This window comes from Alligator mississippiensis, chromosome 2 (assembly GCF_030867095.1).
Source record: "Alligator mississippiensis isolate rAllMis1 chromosome 2, rAllMis1, whole genome shotgun sequence".
Lineage (NCBI taxonomy): Eukaryota > Metazoa > Chordata > Crocodylia > Alligatoridae > Alligator > Alligator mississippiensis.
In genome coordinates this window covers 211,474,114-211,487,329 of record NC_081825.1, presented here as the reverse complement: position 1 = coordinate 211,487,329, position 13,216 = coordinate 211,474,114, and the positions used below count along the sequence as shown (strand labels likewise).

General features: G+C 42.7%; 1 protein-coding gene across 1 annotated transcript; it reads right to left on the bottom strand.

Moving 5' to 3' along the window:
* Nucleotides 1-1,952: 1,952 nt before the first annotated feature.
* On the bottom strand, nucleotides 1,953-12,220 carry SVIP (small VCP interacting protein). Its single transcript, XM_006275506.4, has 4 exons — nucleotides 12,096-12,220; nucleotides 8,331-8,381; nucleotides 5,168-5,278; nucleotides 1,953-3,638 (listed from the first exon to the last, which is right to left on the bottom strand). The coding sequence occupies exons 1-4, from the start codon at nucleotides 12,156-12,158 to the stop codon at nucleotides 3,624-3,626; spliced, it is 240 nt and encodes a 79-aa protein (XP_006275568.1). The 5' UTR covers nucleotides 12,159-12,220; the 3' UTR covers nucleotides 1,953-3,623.
* Nucleotides 12,221-13,216: the final 996 nt, after the last annotated feature.

Genomic DNA, 13,216 nt, shown 5'->3' with positions numbered 1-13,216 from the left:
ATTCTGAAAGCTTCCTGCAACAATGATAAATTATGGTCATACTCTAAGTCAAAGTTAATACTTGTATTTGATCTTCATGGCCTTGATCTACTTCTACAAGATGACTTTGGTGCTTAGTATTACTTGGTGAGAACTACAGTGCATCAAAGGAAGGCACCAGAACCCAGTTAGGCCCCATAGTACGGGTAGAATTAGAGGTGCACCGATAAATCGGTTGGATATTGGATCAGCACTGATAAAAGGAAAATGAAAGTTATTGGCTATCAGCTTTTTCTTGGCTCTTGTAGCTGATACAGTAATGTTGTCCAATAATTAATTATGTCGGGGCCTCTGGACACCTGGGTTACCTCTTGCCTGCAGGGATGAGGCCCCTGGATGCCTAAGTTCCAATCCGTGACCCAGGGTGACTCTGGATACACCCCCATCCCCTCACCGGCAGGCGGCCTGAGCTGGAGCGGAGTATGGCATGGATTGCGGGCTGGGTTGGGCGCTGTAAAAGGCGCGAATGCAGCAGACATAAGTGGGGCAGGGAGGGGCAGGCAGAGCTGCCCAGCCCAGCCAAGCATGGGTGAACTTGTGGTGCCCAAGGGTCTGTGCCTCAGAGGCTGAGGGCAGCCTGGCAGGGGCTGAGGCAGCCACTCCCCCACTCCCTCACTGTGTGCAGCAGAGTCCTTCCCCCAGTGGGGAGGCTCTCGGTGTGGGAGTGATGCTTTAATTACAACAACTCTGAAAGCCACTCTAATTAAAATGCCCAGAGACCACTGAGTCCTGGTAGCTTCAGGCAACTTCCCTGAGCTCGGGGCGCCGCCAGCCTCATCCCGGTGGGAGGGCTGGGCTCGGCTGAGTCAGGGACTTGCAGGGAGCTATAGTCACCTCAAAATTCACCTTAGCTCTCCCATAGCCACCTCTCCCAGCACTGCCGCTGCCCTCCCCATGCAGCTGAGCCCGCCCCACTCCTGCCAACTTCAAGCCCAGCCCTGGCTCAGCTTCCTACTGGGAAGAGGCTGGCGCCACCCCTGCTGGGAGCGCCACCCCTTTGCAGGCTCAGCTGTGCAGTGTGGGCAGGCAGGCTCAGCTATGTGGGGTAGGCAGCACTGGTGCTGGGGGGGACTAAGGCAAATTTTGGGATGGTTATAGCTCCGCAATCCCTCCCCCACACTGCCACCCCAGCCTGAGCCTGAATGGCAAGGGCTTCAAGTGGCACTGCTCTGGGAATGGGCGGTGGCAATGTTTTAATCATAGTCGCTCTGAGAGCAGCTCTAATTAAAGGGCTGCCGTATCTCTTGTATCAGCATACCCACACTTAGAAAGGGCGGTGGGGAGCTTGAACTAAAGCTCGTTTGACGAGCTTTATTACTAAATATTGGCTGTTGGATCAGTATTGGCCGATATGGCTGGTTAATAATCAGCTATTGGTATCAGCCAAGAAAATCTTTATTGGCGCACCTCTAGGTAGAGTAGGTTCCACAGACATAAGCACACTGAGTAGGGATAGAGGAAGAAGGGGGATGTTCCAAGTTCTGCCCCTCTCCAGGGCTTAGGTGCCCAACATTGGGATTCACAACTTCAAATCCTGTCCTGCAGTAGGCACCAGTGCCAGCTCCAGCCCCTTCTTATAACCTGGAACTATAGTAGGTGCCCTTTTTATTAATAGCTCTGTGGTTAGAGAACCCACCCAGGGGGTGTCTACACATCGCCCTACGGCAATGCGGCGATGTAGCAACGTGCTATGGTGACATAGCAATCACATGGGTCGATCCCTCAAGCAAGTACTAAAACATAGCACAGTACTACCGTCACCGTACAGCAATGTGTAGACACACCTAGCACATGGGGCACGTCATTGAATGTGTGTCAATTGTCTCTTTTCCTCCTCCTGCTTGAGAAAAGCATTGGTAGCATTTCTCTTGCAAGACGCTAATCAACGGATACAAATCATAAATTCCAAGAACTAAGCAAAGTGACACTTTAATAACACAAATAGCTTCTGAGCACACAACACACTGTAGGATGCATTAGGAATCCCAGAATGAAAGTCACATTGCAGATTAATTATGACACATGGTTTTTTGTAGATTCTATAACAATTTTCCATTGAGTCCTAATTCAGTGACACATACTAATAAAACAGTGAGGAGAACAAATCACAAAGGAAGACAAAGGTATTATATTATATTCTGTCAAGGCCACAGCTTTTGGCACTAAATTAATATTAATATACCATTTTAAAAATTTCCTTCTGGCATCATGAATTATTTAGCAAAAGCCAAAATGTTAGGTTTTTTTTTCAAGAGGACTTCCCAAATAAGTTTGGAGCAGTACTATTCTAAGCCCTTCAGGGGGAAAGATGGGCTATTTAACTGAACTAACACTTCCAGAATCTAATCTGGATCAAAAACGGAATCAGCAGGACACTGATGCCAAACGTAACATGCTCCAGGGAAAAATAAAAACTGTACTTTTAGAATTTATCCTGTTGCAATATATTCCCCTCATCTATTAAAATGGTGGCCTGAGGTCACTCCTAGTTTTGAAAGCTGGTCACATAATACACCATAGTTTAGTTAGCTTTACATAATCAAAAGTAGTCTCACATTTGGGAAAAGGATTATGGGCATTGCTGGATACAAATGAACAGTAATAGTGCTTCTGGTCCTTGGCAAGTATTACTGTACTATATATAATTAAACCACCCAGATAGTACAGAAGCTTTTAGGAAATAACCATCCAAGAGATGACCTAAGAGGCTTTTCCTTTTTCTGTTTTCCAGCATATTCAGAAGCACAGCATTGCCCTCTAATGGTACAAAAGAAAGCATTTAGCCAACAGTTTTTGTTGCTTAGATAATTAGTGTTAACTTCCAGCTTGGGTGTTTGTATATACATAGCAAATACATTTATATACTCAAAAATCCATAATTAGAAAATCAGGGAAGAGAGAGAACCAAAACTAAACCACATAATAAAATATTTACACCTTAGTATAAGTATACAAAGGGATTAGTACAAATAAATTTTAAAAGAAAAAAATCACAAAATGTTTCCGTTTGCAGAAGCCAAGCTTATTCCAAGCAGTTTCTTGGTTTTTTTTAAAGGCACTAAAAGATTCACCAATCATTAGAAGTAGAAAACCAAAGAGATGGACAGGAGTACATTTATTTCATTACAAATATTTTGGAAAGAAGCTTTTGTGGCAGAAAAGTTTAATTGAAGAACTTTAAATATTGAAAAGAAAATCAATTATGGTTTCCTAGGCTGTGCATAAAGTTTGTTTCAGAAGCAGAAGTATCATACATCAACCCCATTGTTCATTCCTGTACAAGAGTGAATTTCCCCTACCCCATCAAGAAACAGCGTAGAAACATGCAAAATTAAAACAAATGGAGATTATGAAATTTAAGTAACAAGTTTTGGCCTTTTTTTTTTAACATTCTGAGGTTTTTTGTCTGAAAAAGTTCTTGATCTACAGTTCTATCACTGGCCTTGCTACAATGGCAAAGTACAGCTGAATCTTCATATGCAAACAACAGCAAAAGCCACACAATGAATAGGTTCCACTCAGCTGCAGAAACTGGCAAATTATTGGCAGTAAACTTTGACCTTCTTCTCAGAAGCCATTCTTCTTTATCCAAGCTGCCACTAAAAAAATATATGTATAGGCAGTAAATTGACAGTAATTTCTCACAGTTCAAGTGTTTTTTTCATTCAAACTCATCAGTAATGTTTTTGTGCAAAGCAGAGATACACAATTTGCTTAGCATAGTCCACACAAACAAAATGACAGCCCCTGTCCCAAAGAATTCACAATCGGACTGTACATCTAAATAGCATGGTCCCCGGCCACATGGAGATACCTGAGCTACCTCTCAGTGAGATAGTGTGGGTACCAGAAGCAAAGCATATTACCTGGGCAGAGCATCTGCTACCCAAACTAGCTGGTACACAATGTATCTTGAGTGTCTTTGAACAGCACTGCACTGTGCCATGTAAATAAACCCAAAAAGGACAGTTATCATATTCTACAAATATGGACAGGAGATGCAATCAGTATATACATACAGACTGCATTTTCTGACCTTTTAAAAAAACATATACATATGTTTGTAAAAAATACATATAGCTTTCAAAAGATACATATGTGTTGCTTAAATTATTTGGTTGCCTAATTTCTTGTAAACACTGAGGAAAAAAGGAGTGTCTTCAGAAGCTATTTGAAAGGACTGATCTTATAAATCAGGTGAAGTATCCTATAGTCAGAGAGCACTTGGATTAAGTTGTTAAGTTAATTGTGAGAGAGGAGGATAAACAGGTAGTCTGATGGGGAACCTAAACATGTGCTAGATTTCTGCTCCAATGCATGCTAATTAGCATGCCTCACAGCAGACTCAATTAATCCAGCAGGTAATGCTAGAACGTTCTTATTAACGTGGTCCAGCAGCCCCCACATCCCTGCGCTTCAAGATGACGCTCGTCAAACGACCTTTAGTTAAAGCACCCTGTCGCCATTTTGAAGTGTGGGATGCTGAATACACATGACACTGTGGACGGAGCATGTGTATAGATAGACACCTATGGATATTAATGGCACCTATGGATATTAATGGCAAAGTACAGAGGAAACTTGTGACGAAACTTTAAAATGAGGACATAATGCTTGAACTTCCGTTGTTCAAAAGGGTGACTTACTAACTGAATTCAAAGAAGAGTATGACATAACATGATCATGATACATTTTGAACAGATTGGAGTGAGAATGGTGAAATGGCTGTTGGAAGAGTCACAAGAGGAAGCAGGTGTAATAATCAATATGATAGGTAAGGACATGAACTTTGGATATGATAGGTAAGGTCTTTGCTTTGGGAGTGCAAAGAAGAGGATGCTTCTTAGAAATATTATGAAGGCAAAAGTGACATGATTTGGATATTTGGAATATGTCAAAGAAGAAAAAACAACTGAAAAGCATTCTCAAATTATGGACTCTAGGGATGAGAATGGTGGAATTGTCAGTAATTGACAATACAAGTGGATGAGAAGCAGCTGCATTCAGTTAATTTGTATTTATCCTCTCCCTGATTTGTACAGATACTTCCCCTAAGGAAGAAAAAGTTAAAAGGTTAAAAGAAAATATTTTAAAAGGGATTTAACATTAAGTAAATGTTAAAACTTACCCTAAGTCCTCCTTCTACAGAGCCAGAAGATGCAATTCTTTTTTCCATGTCTTCCTGTTTCTTTTTCTTTTGCTCCACAGAATAAGGGTTTTTAACACCCCGAGAGGAGGCCTTTGGGGAAATAAGGTTGGGTAAATGAACATACTTCAGTCCCCTTATTTTCCAGAGAAATAAAATCTTGGCAACTATTTGGTGGGTTTTGGTTTGTAAGGAGTACTGAAACAGTAACTAATACCACTACTATGTAATACAGCAGTGTAATTTTTAAAGGTGCTTTTTCATATTGTAAGTGTTAGTCATCGCTGGCCATAGGGCATTCTCTTATTTCATTTTATATGTATATCCAGGTGGGCATAATTTAACATGATTAAATGCATATGGTTTACATCCAAATTGTAGAACTAAATCTTTTTCCCCTTTCTATAAGCCCCATATGTTTTAATCCCATTTTTTTCCTGCTGACATATTCTCTATGTTCTTGCCTTCACCATCAAAATCCTAACTAATTTAGAAGCAATGGTCCAGGCTGTCAGCAGCTTCCAATAACCCAAATTGTTATTTTATGATAAGTTCACTGGTCCAACCTCTTTTCTTACCAAATGGATGCCTGCAATTAGAGCACATGCAATAGCTAACTGAGGAATGCTAGCCAGGAAGTCTTATTACAATTTACTGTAAGTGCATCAGAAGACACAAAATACTGAGTTTCCAAATCTATAGTCTTTATGTGCTGAACTAGGAGTTTAGTCAACAGGACTCTAATGGGCATAACAACTAGATGAACTAGTAACTAGAGTGCTAGCGGGGCTGTGAAAAACCTGGGTCCAGTACATGCTATATGGCAACACTATATGGGGTGCTGGTTAAGTCACAAAAGTTTTCATTTGCTTTGAATCTTTCTGTGTAACATGGGGATACTAATACTTTTTTACTATGTGTGGGGGGCAGAGGGTGATGACATAAATATATTAAAAAGACTGTGATGCACTTTGATGCAGTGTTGATGGGGCTATAGAATGGAAGGATCCAAAATGGGAATACCATTATCTTTTTTCCCTCACTGAGTTCTCCCTAGCGGTTTTTTTTTTAATGCATTTCTAGTTCCAGGTTATGGCCTTATGGTTCGAGCAAAGGGGAAGACGTCAAACTTGTGTTGGGAGGAAAGAAAAACAGACCATCAGCATAAACTGAAGGTGGCGCTGACTGACGATGACAGCCAAAGGAGAACTGTGCCAAGGAAAGCCAAAAGACAAAGTTATAATATTAAAAGGCATAAAGCTGTCAGTGCAATACAAAATATCAAGTAAAGAAACAGGGTAATCTGAACAGTTTTTAAAATAGCTTTCACTTGAACAGAATTACAGTGCAACTGTTCAGGCATGATGGGAGCTCAGGACAGGAAGTCTCAGTTCTAATTCCAGTTTTGACATCAACTCACTTAATATGATTCAGTTACTTAGGGCAGATCTAGAGTATTTTTACATGTGTTCCCAATGTGGCACCAGGCACTTTTAATTAGCGAGCCATACTAATTAAAAGCGCCCGGCGCTGTGTCGGAAACACGTGTATCAGCGGCACAGAGTGCCTCCATGCTGAGAAAATGGTGGAGGCGCTCTTTGAACTAAAGAACATTGATTGTGTTTTAGTTCAAAGCACATCACTGTCATTTTCTCAGTGTGGAGGCGCGTTGCACTGCTGATACACATGACATGTGAGGCTGCCAGAGCACGTCTATTTACATGCTTCCTGCATGTATGTAAGTGCCCTATGTTACTATGTTTTGCTGATGTAGCTGTTAGGCATTTGAAAAAAAAATCACCCCTAAAAATGCAGAGATATGCCAGAAAATACTATTATATGGACATAACTTATAGTGGCCAGTCTTTTTTAATTCCACCCCTCTCACGGATATATGCTGCATCTGCAGGGGGCTTCACAGATATGCAACTGCATGTAGAGCTATACTGGTAACACCTCTGTAATGTACTGCAGCCTTGCACCCCCAATCACCTAAACCCACATCATGTTACATATTACTATTGGAATCAAAGGACTACTTGTACAAGTTGCACACACACACACACACACACACACGCGCGAAATCTGCAGTGCTGTATCCTGTTTCTCCTGTGTTTAAAAAAGAAAAAAAAAAGTACCTGTCTGATGAAAAGATAAACATTTAGAAGGCACTTTTGAAGCCAAAGAGCTATAAAACATGCTCAGTATCTTTTAGAAGTTTTGAAACAGCTGCATAGCTGAGCAAAAACCAAAGAAGCATTTAATAGAAAGGTTTCTTTAGTTGTGTGCCTTCCATTCCTGTGAATCATGATCTTTTACACAGGAACAAAACAAGCCCTTACCAATTACCACTAACATAGGTGTTAATAAAATGCACACATGCATTTATCTTCTTAGTTCAGCTGCATATTTGAAATTCATAAGCAAATTATGAGGAGGATTTATATTATACAACATTAAAAAAAAGGCAGGACAGTTCAAAATGGACTACAGTGCTATTGTTTCAATAGTGGTAGACATCATACCTCTAACTTCTTAGGGATTTCCACATTTTACTTAATTTTTTTAACACTGAAACTGAGAGAACATAACCCTTCAGTCAAAATTCTTGCACATTTCAGGTTGAATGGTAAGTTGATACTACAGTGATAGGGACAAAGTGACTCCAGTTCTCTCATATTAATGCACAGCTAGTAGACTGAGCTCTTTTGAGTTTATTTAGAATTGCCATGAAACCAACCAGATTATAAAACTTTGAAAAACATCTGCAGAAATATTTTTTAGCTTTTGTTTTCAAAGTGTGACACAAAAATACTGCCAGTCAGTTTCTTCACTGGTTTCAAAAGAATTATGACATTCTAGGGATTTTCAAAGGACCCTAAAAGTTAAATGACAGTGGGAGAAAGATAACTATTTTAGGTTCCTTTGAATATCTGAAACATTCTTGCACATTATCAAAAGATAATCAGATAGACACAATGTTAGTACTGCTACAGACAGATGTCATAATGAATTCTTCTTGCCAAGAGTCCATATAAACTGCTCAGCTGAATTTTTGCAGGCACTTGCCATTTTCCATGTTAACACTATTAGTTACTTTAAAATATTCTGAACAAGGTAATTTTATTGACAAACTTAATGTTACCTCCATCTGCCTCTTTTCTGCAGCTTCTGCAAGTTGTCTTCTTTTAATTTCCTAAAGAAAATCAAAAGGCAAACTACTACTTAAAGGTATTAGACAAAACAGTTATGTATACAGAAAAACCTGAATGTAATTTAAAATTTCAATTACTTTTACAGAGAATCTAAAAATATTATGCGTGCTCCTGCATGGCTATTCTTAATAAAGGAAAATTGACTGATCAAGTACTAAGCTTAACTCAAACAGATGCCTTCTCTCCATTACAAGTAGATAAGGGTATCAGAGAACTGCATAAGGACAATATGCTTTTAGTTACAAACATGGTAGAAAGTAGCGGCCACTATGAAACTGTCCAGTATTTGTGTGCCAACTGATAGTTGTGCAGGTATATCCGTTACACATCTGTATTTCAACTGACTTCATATATATGGCAGAGGATATAGGAGAAAGTCTGTAAAATGTTTTTGTCATTGAAAAAAGAAATAGGTCTTTATATAAAACTGTGGTTCCCCTGAGAGCCCCACGAAAATGAGGCATGTATCTCATGAGGATATTTGCTGCACAAATATTTTGAACAACAAACCTTGAGGAATCTCTCATAGTGAAAACTCATTCCTATTTTGCTTATAAAATAGCTGACGCCAAAACTGCTACCAGCACACGAACACAATTCTGCTATATATGCATGTTCACAAGAAACTGGCTCTGTTATACCCCCTTATTAGAAAAGCTCATTTTTATGATGTTCCCTAACACAGACATCTTCTCCCTGAAAGTACCACTGACTTAGAAGTATCTGGCCTTCCACACAGATGCAGAGGCCCATCCTCAGGAACTGTGCTGGAAGATTAGCACCTATGATATTAGCAACCAAGACTCATTACTGTTTGATGGATCTCTGATGCCTCATGTGAAATGACTTAATTTCAGTAAGGCTTCTATGTAGCAGGTGTCTCACAGAGCAACCGAAAAATAGACACAAATACCCTCTCCTTGAAAAGTCATCCCTCCAAAATGTTCATCCTGCAGTAGGTACTTTTGAGCAGATCAGATCTACTCCACTGGTTTTGTTCTGTTTGATTTATGATGTGAGGTTGCAATCATACAATAAATGAAAGAAAAGTATGGAGCAAAGGACCATAGCACATTTGCCAACAGTTTAAAATAATAGTAACAGCTTTCTAAGCTTTAACAACAAATATTTAAAGGGAGGTTCCCTTAAACTGACCAATTTAAGAAAATCTATTTAATGGTAAAGTACATGTATAAATGGATTTTTTTCTTAAATATCTATTTTTCAGTTAGGAAACATTTTAGTTTTTTTCAACCTCCAGGATTTTTATCATCTCCCCATCAAGAATCATAGATGTTGATGGCAAAAACATATGAAAGGTTTGTAGCATGAGCTCAAGTGACTGATACATGTCCCATGAAACTCAAGATGAAATTGGGGGTCTGGAGGGAGGGAGGGAGGAGAGGAGGGAGCAAGATGTACTTTCCCACCAACTATTTTTAAGTGGAATAACAACTAACAGCAGTTATCAACCTTTTTGGACTCAAGCCATCCTTGGAGGACCCTTCCAGTCTTACTTCTATATAACACCCTCTACACATTACAGGTATTGCACGATTAAATGGTTAATTACACAATTACCTTAAGGCCAACTACACGTGTAAAGTATTAATTACACAGAAAAAAGTTCCAACCAGTTATAAAGTTAGATCTTGAAAATGCGTACTAACTTTATAGCTGGTTGCTACTGAACTTTTATTTGCACTTGTAGCAGGGTCTCTCTTCCTTGTGGCTGGGAGCCCCATCAGCTGACAGGCCTCCTGACCGCAGAAGTGCACCATACCTAGTATATGTATATACCTACACCCCAGGGTCCTGGGGGATCACGACAGCCGTGAACCCTAGGGCCTGGGAGTTTCACACACCCCTGAGCCCTAGGAATTGTGGCAGGGATTCACACACCCTTATGCCTTGAAGATTGCAGCTGCTGTGATCCCCCATGGCTGGAAGCCCCCCAACTGAGGGGACACCCAGCAGCAAAAGGTTGCCTCCAGCAATAAGGCGCGATGGGATTTAATGTACGATCCCCTAATCGTGCCTGCTGCCATGCACGTGCAGCATGACAAGAGGTGCGCTTGTGTGTATCATGCCTTAGATCCCATCGTATTTTTACCTGCATGTGTGGAGGGGGCCTATGACTTCTCTATGACTCTGCAACTTATGTGAACTGCGGCTTCTTACAGACATGAAAAAAAATAAAATGAGCACATTAAGGTTGGTACACCCCTGCACCAAGCACAGCTCATGCCCAGAAGAGGTATTTCATTAGTTTGACCTGGCTCACCCAACATCTGTATAGATCAGGAGCTCCAGTGGGGCTTTTTGGTGCTTTTAGTGAATAGCTGATTGAACCAGCTTTAGATAAAAATGCCAAAAAGCCTCACTGATACGCCTGATCTATACAGAGGCTGGGCAGCCAGGTCAAACTAATGTGCTTCCTCTTCTGGTAAAGCGCTATTTTTTTTTTCATGTCTGTCAGCAACCCTAATGGCACATCATTTCACAAAACAGTTAATTGCTTACCATGTTTGCCTCCTTGCAGAGGGGACTGGCAGAGGGGATGGGGGCTCACCCCACTTGGGATAATCCTGCACCTGTGCTCCTCTGCTTAATTCATCTGCTTTCTAGGGAAGATGTTTCATGTCAAGGATCCCATGTTGGCAGGGGAAGTAGGAATCAAAAGCTAGTGAGTGGTGGACTCTGCATCCCTGGAGGTTTTTAAGACTGGGCTGGACAAAGTCTCAGCTGGGATGATCTAGTTGGGGATGGTCCTGCTTTGAGCAGGAGGTTGGACTAGATGGACCTCCAGAGGTCCCTCCCAACCCTAATTTCCTGTGACTTGTTGCAGCTGATTCGCTCTTACCTGGGTCTGCGAACAGTCTCAGAGCCCTCCTTGTCTTTCTTTTTCCACACCTGTCCCCCCACTAGCTTTTGATTCCTAGTGCCCCTGCCAACATGGGTCCTTGACATGAAACACCCCCCCCCCAGAAAGACAGACCTCCAGTCATTCACAACCCAAGTGTCTCCCCAGGGTGTCAGCAGATCTTTATTTATTTTTTTGGAAGGGCGGCAGGAGCGGGGAGATCAGGAAGGTGGTTAAGGGGAGAAGCAGATTAATTCAGCACAGGAGCACAGGTGCCCGCTTGTTTTTAAGACCCAGCTGGACAAAGCTTGGCTGGGATGATCCAGTTGGGGCTGGTCCTGCTCTGAGCAGGGGGCTGACTAGATGAGCCCCCCGAGGTCCCTTCCCACCCTCGTTTTGGATGAATATCTCTAACCTCAGCTCCCCTGGCTGCCACTGGAGACACTGCTCCTCGCCCTGTCACCTGCCACCAGGGAGACAGCCGGCGCAGCCCCATCTGTGCAGCCACCCTTCAGGCAGGGGCAGGCTGCTACCAAGTCCCCGCTTCTCTCAGTCGGGCTGAAACCAAGCCCCGTCCCCTCAGCCTCCCCTGCAAGGCCACGTGTTGAGTCACAGCCTTCAGCTTCCCAGCGCGGAATGACCTCCAGGACCCCCACACGGAGGTGAGGCGCGCGGGGGGTCCCCGCCGCTGAGGGAGGGGGCGGGGGGGGGTCCCGCCGGGCCGGATGAGCCGGGCGGGATCACCTGACATGGGGGGGGAGGGGAGGGGGCACGAAATAATAAACAGCGGCGAGAGGCGGGGACCGAGGCCCGGACCCTGCCCCGCACTTACCGGGTCGGGCGTCTCCACCACGTCCTCGGCGGCGCCCCCTAGACAGGGCAGGCACAGCCCCATGCCGCTGCCCCCCGCCCGCTCGCTCCACCGAGCCAGCGAGCGAGCAGCGCCCGCGCCGCGCCGCCCCGCCCCGCGCCGGGACCCGCACCCCGACCGGCACCGGGCACGGCGCCACCTGGCGCCCTGGAGCCGCCGCGGCCTGGCACCGCCCAGCACTGCCCCGCGGGCCGCCCGCGCCTCTAACCCCGGGGGTTAGTCACAGACAGTGCGGAGCCGGGCGCGGGGACTGCGGGGGGCACGGTGCGGGGTACAGAGAATTTTTCCAGCAGTGCTGCTGGCACATGCAGGTGCCCCACTTGCGCTTCCTGGTTAGCCCTGTAATTCCTGCCCTGTAATTCTCATCCTCTATTTCGCGTTGTGTCCGGCTCTACTTAGTGCATTATAGTACGGAACACAGAATACATAGGACATTATGCATAATACATAGTACAGAATAGTACAGAATCCATAGTACATAGTAGTACAGAATACATAGTTGCATTATACATAGTACAGAATACACAGTACATTATACATAATACATAGTACGTAACAGTACAGAATACATAGTACATAATGGTATAGAATACATAGTACAGAATATGTAACACATAGTACAAAATACAGGCAACCCCCGCTGAATGCTGTTTTGCTTAGCACTCTTTTACTATAACACTCATTTTAAATTGATACCTGGTTTCACTTAGCACTCATCAAGTTTTGCAATAACACTCGTGGTCGCCATCTTGGGTCATTAAAAACAAATGCAGTCGCCATCTTGGGTCATCAAATACTTTCGGTGTCGCTTAGCATTTGTTTCGCTTATTGCTTGGATTTTCAGGAACCAATTAAGAGCACTAAGCGGGGGTTGCCTGTACATAGTACATAGTATAGAATAGTACAGAATACATAATACAAAGATTAGTGTTGGTCTAATAAAAGATATCATCTCTACCAGGAGTCCTGACTGATTAATACAAAGTACAGAATACATAGTACATAATAGTACAGAATACTTAATACATAGTACATTATACATAGTTACAGAATACATAGTACATAGTAAAAAATACATAATA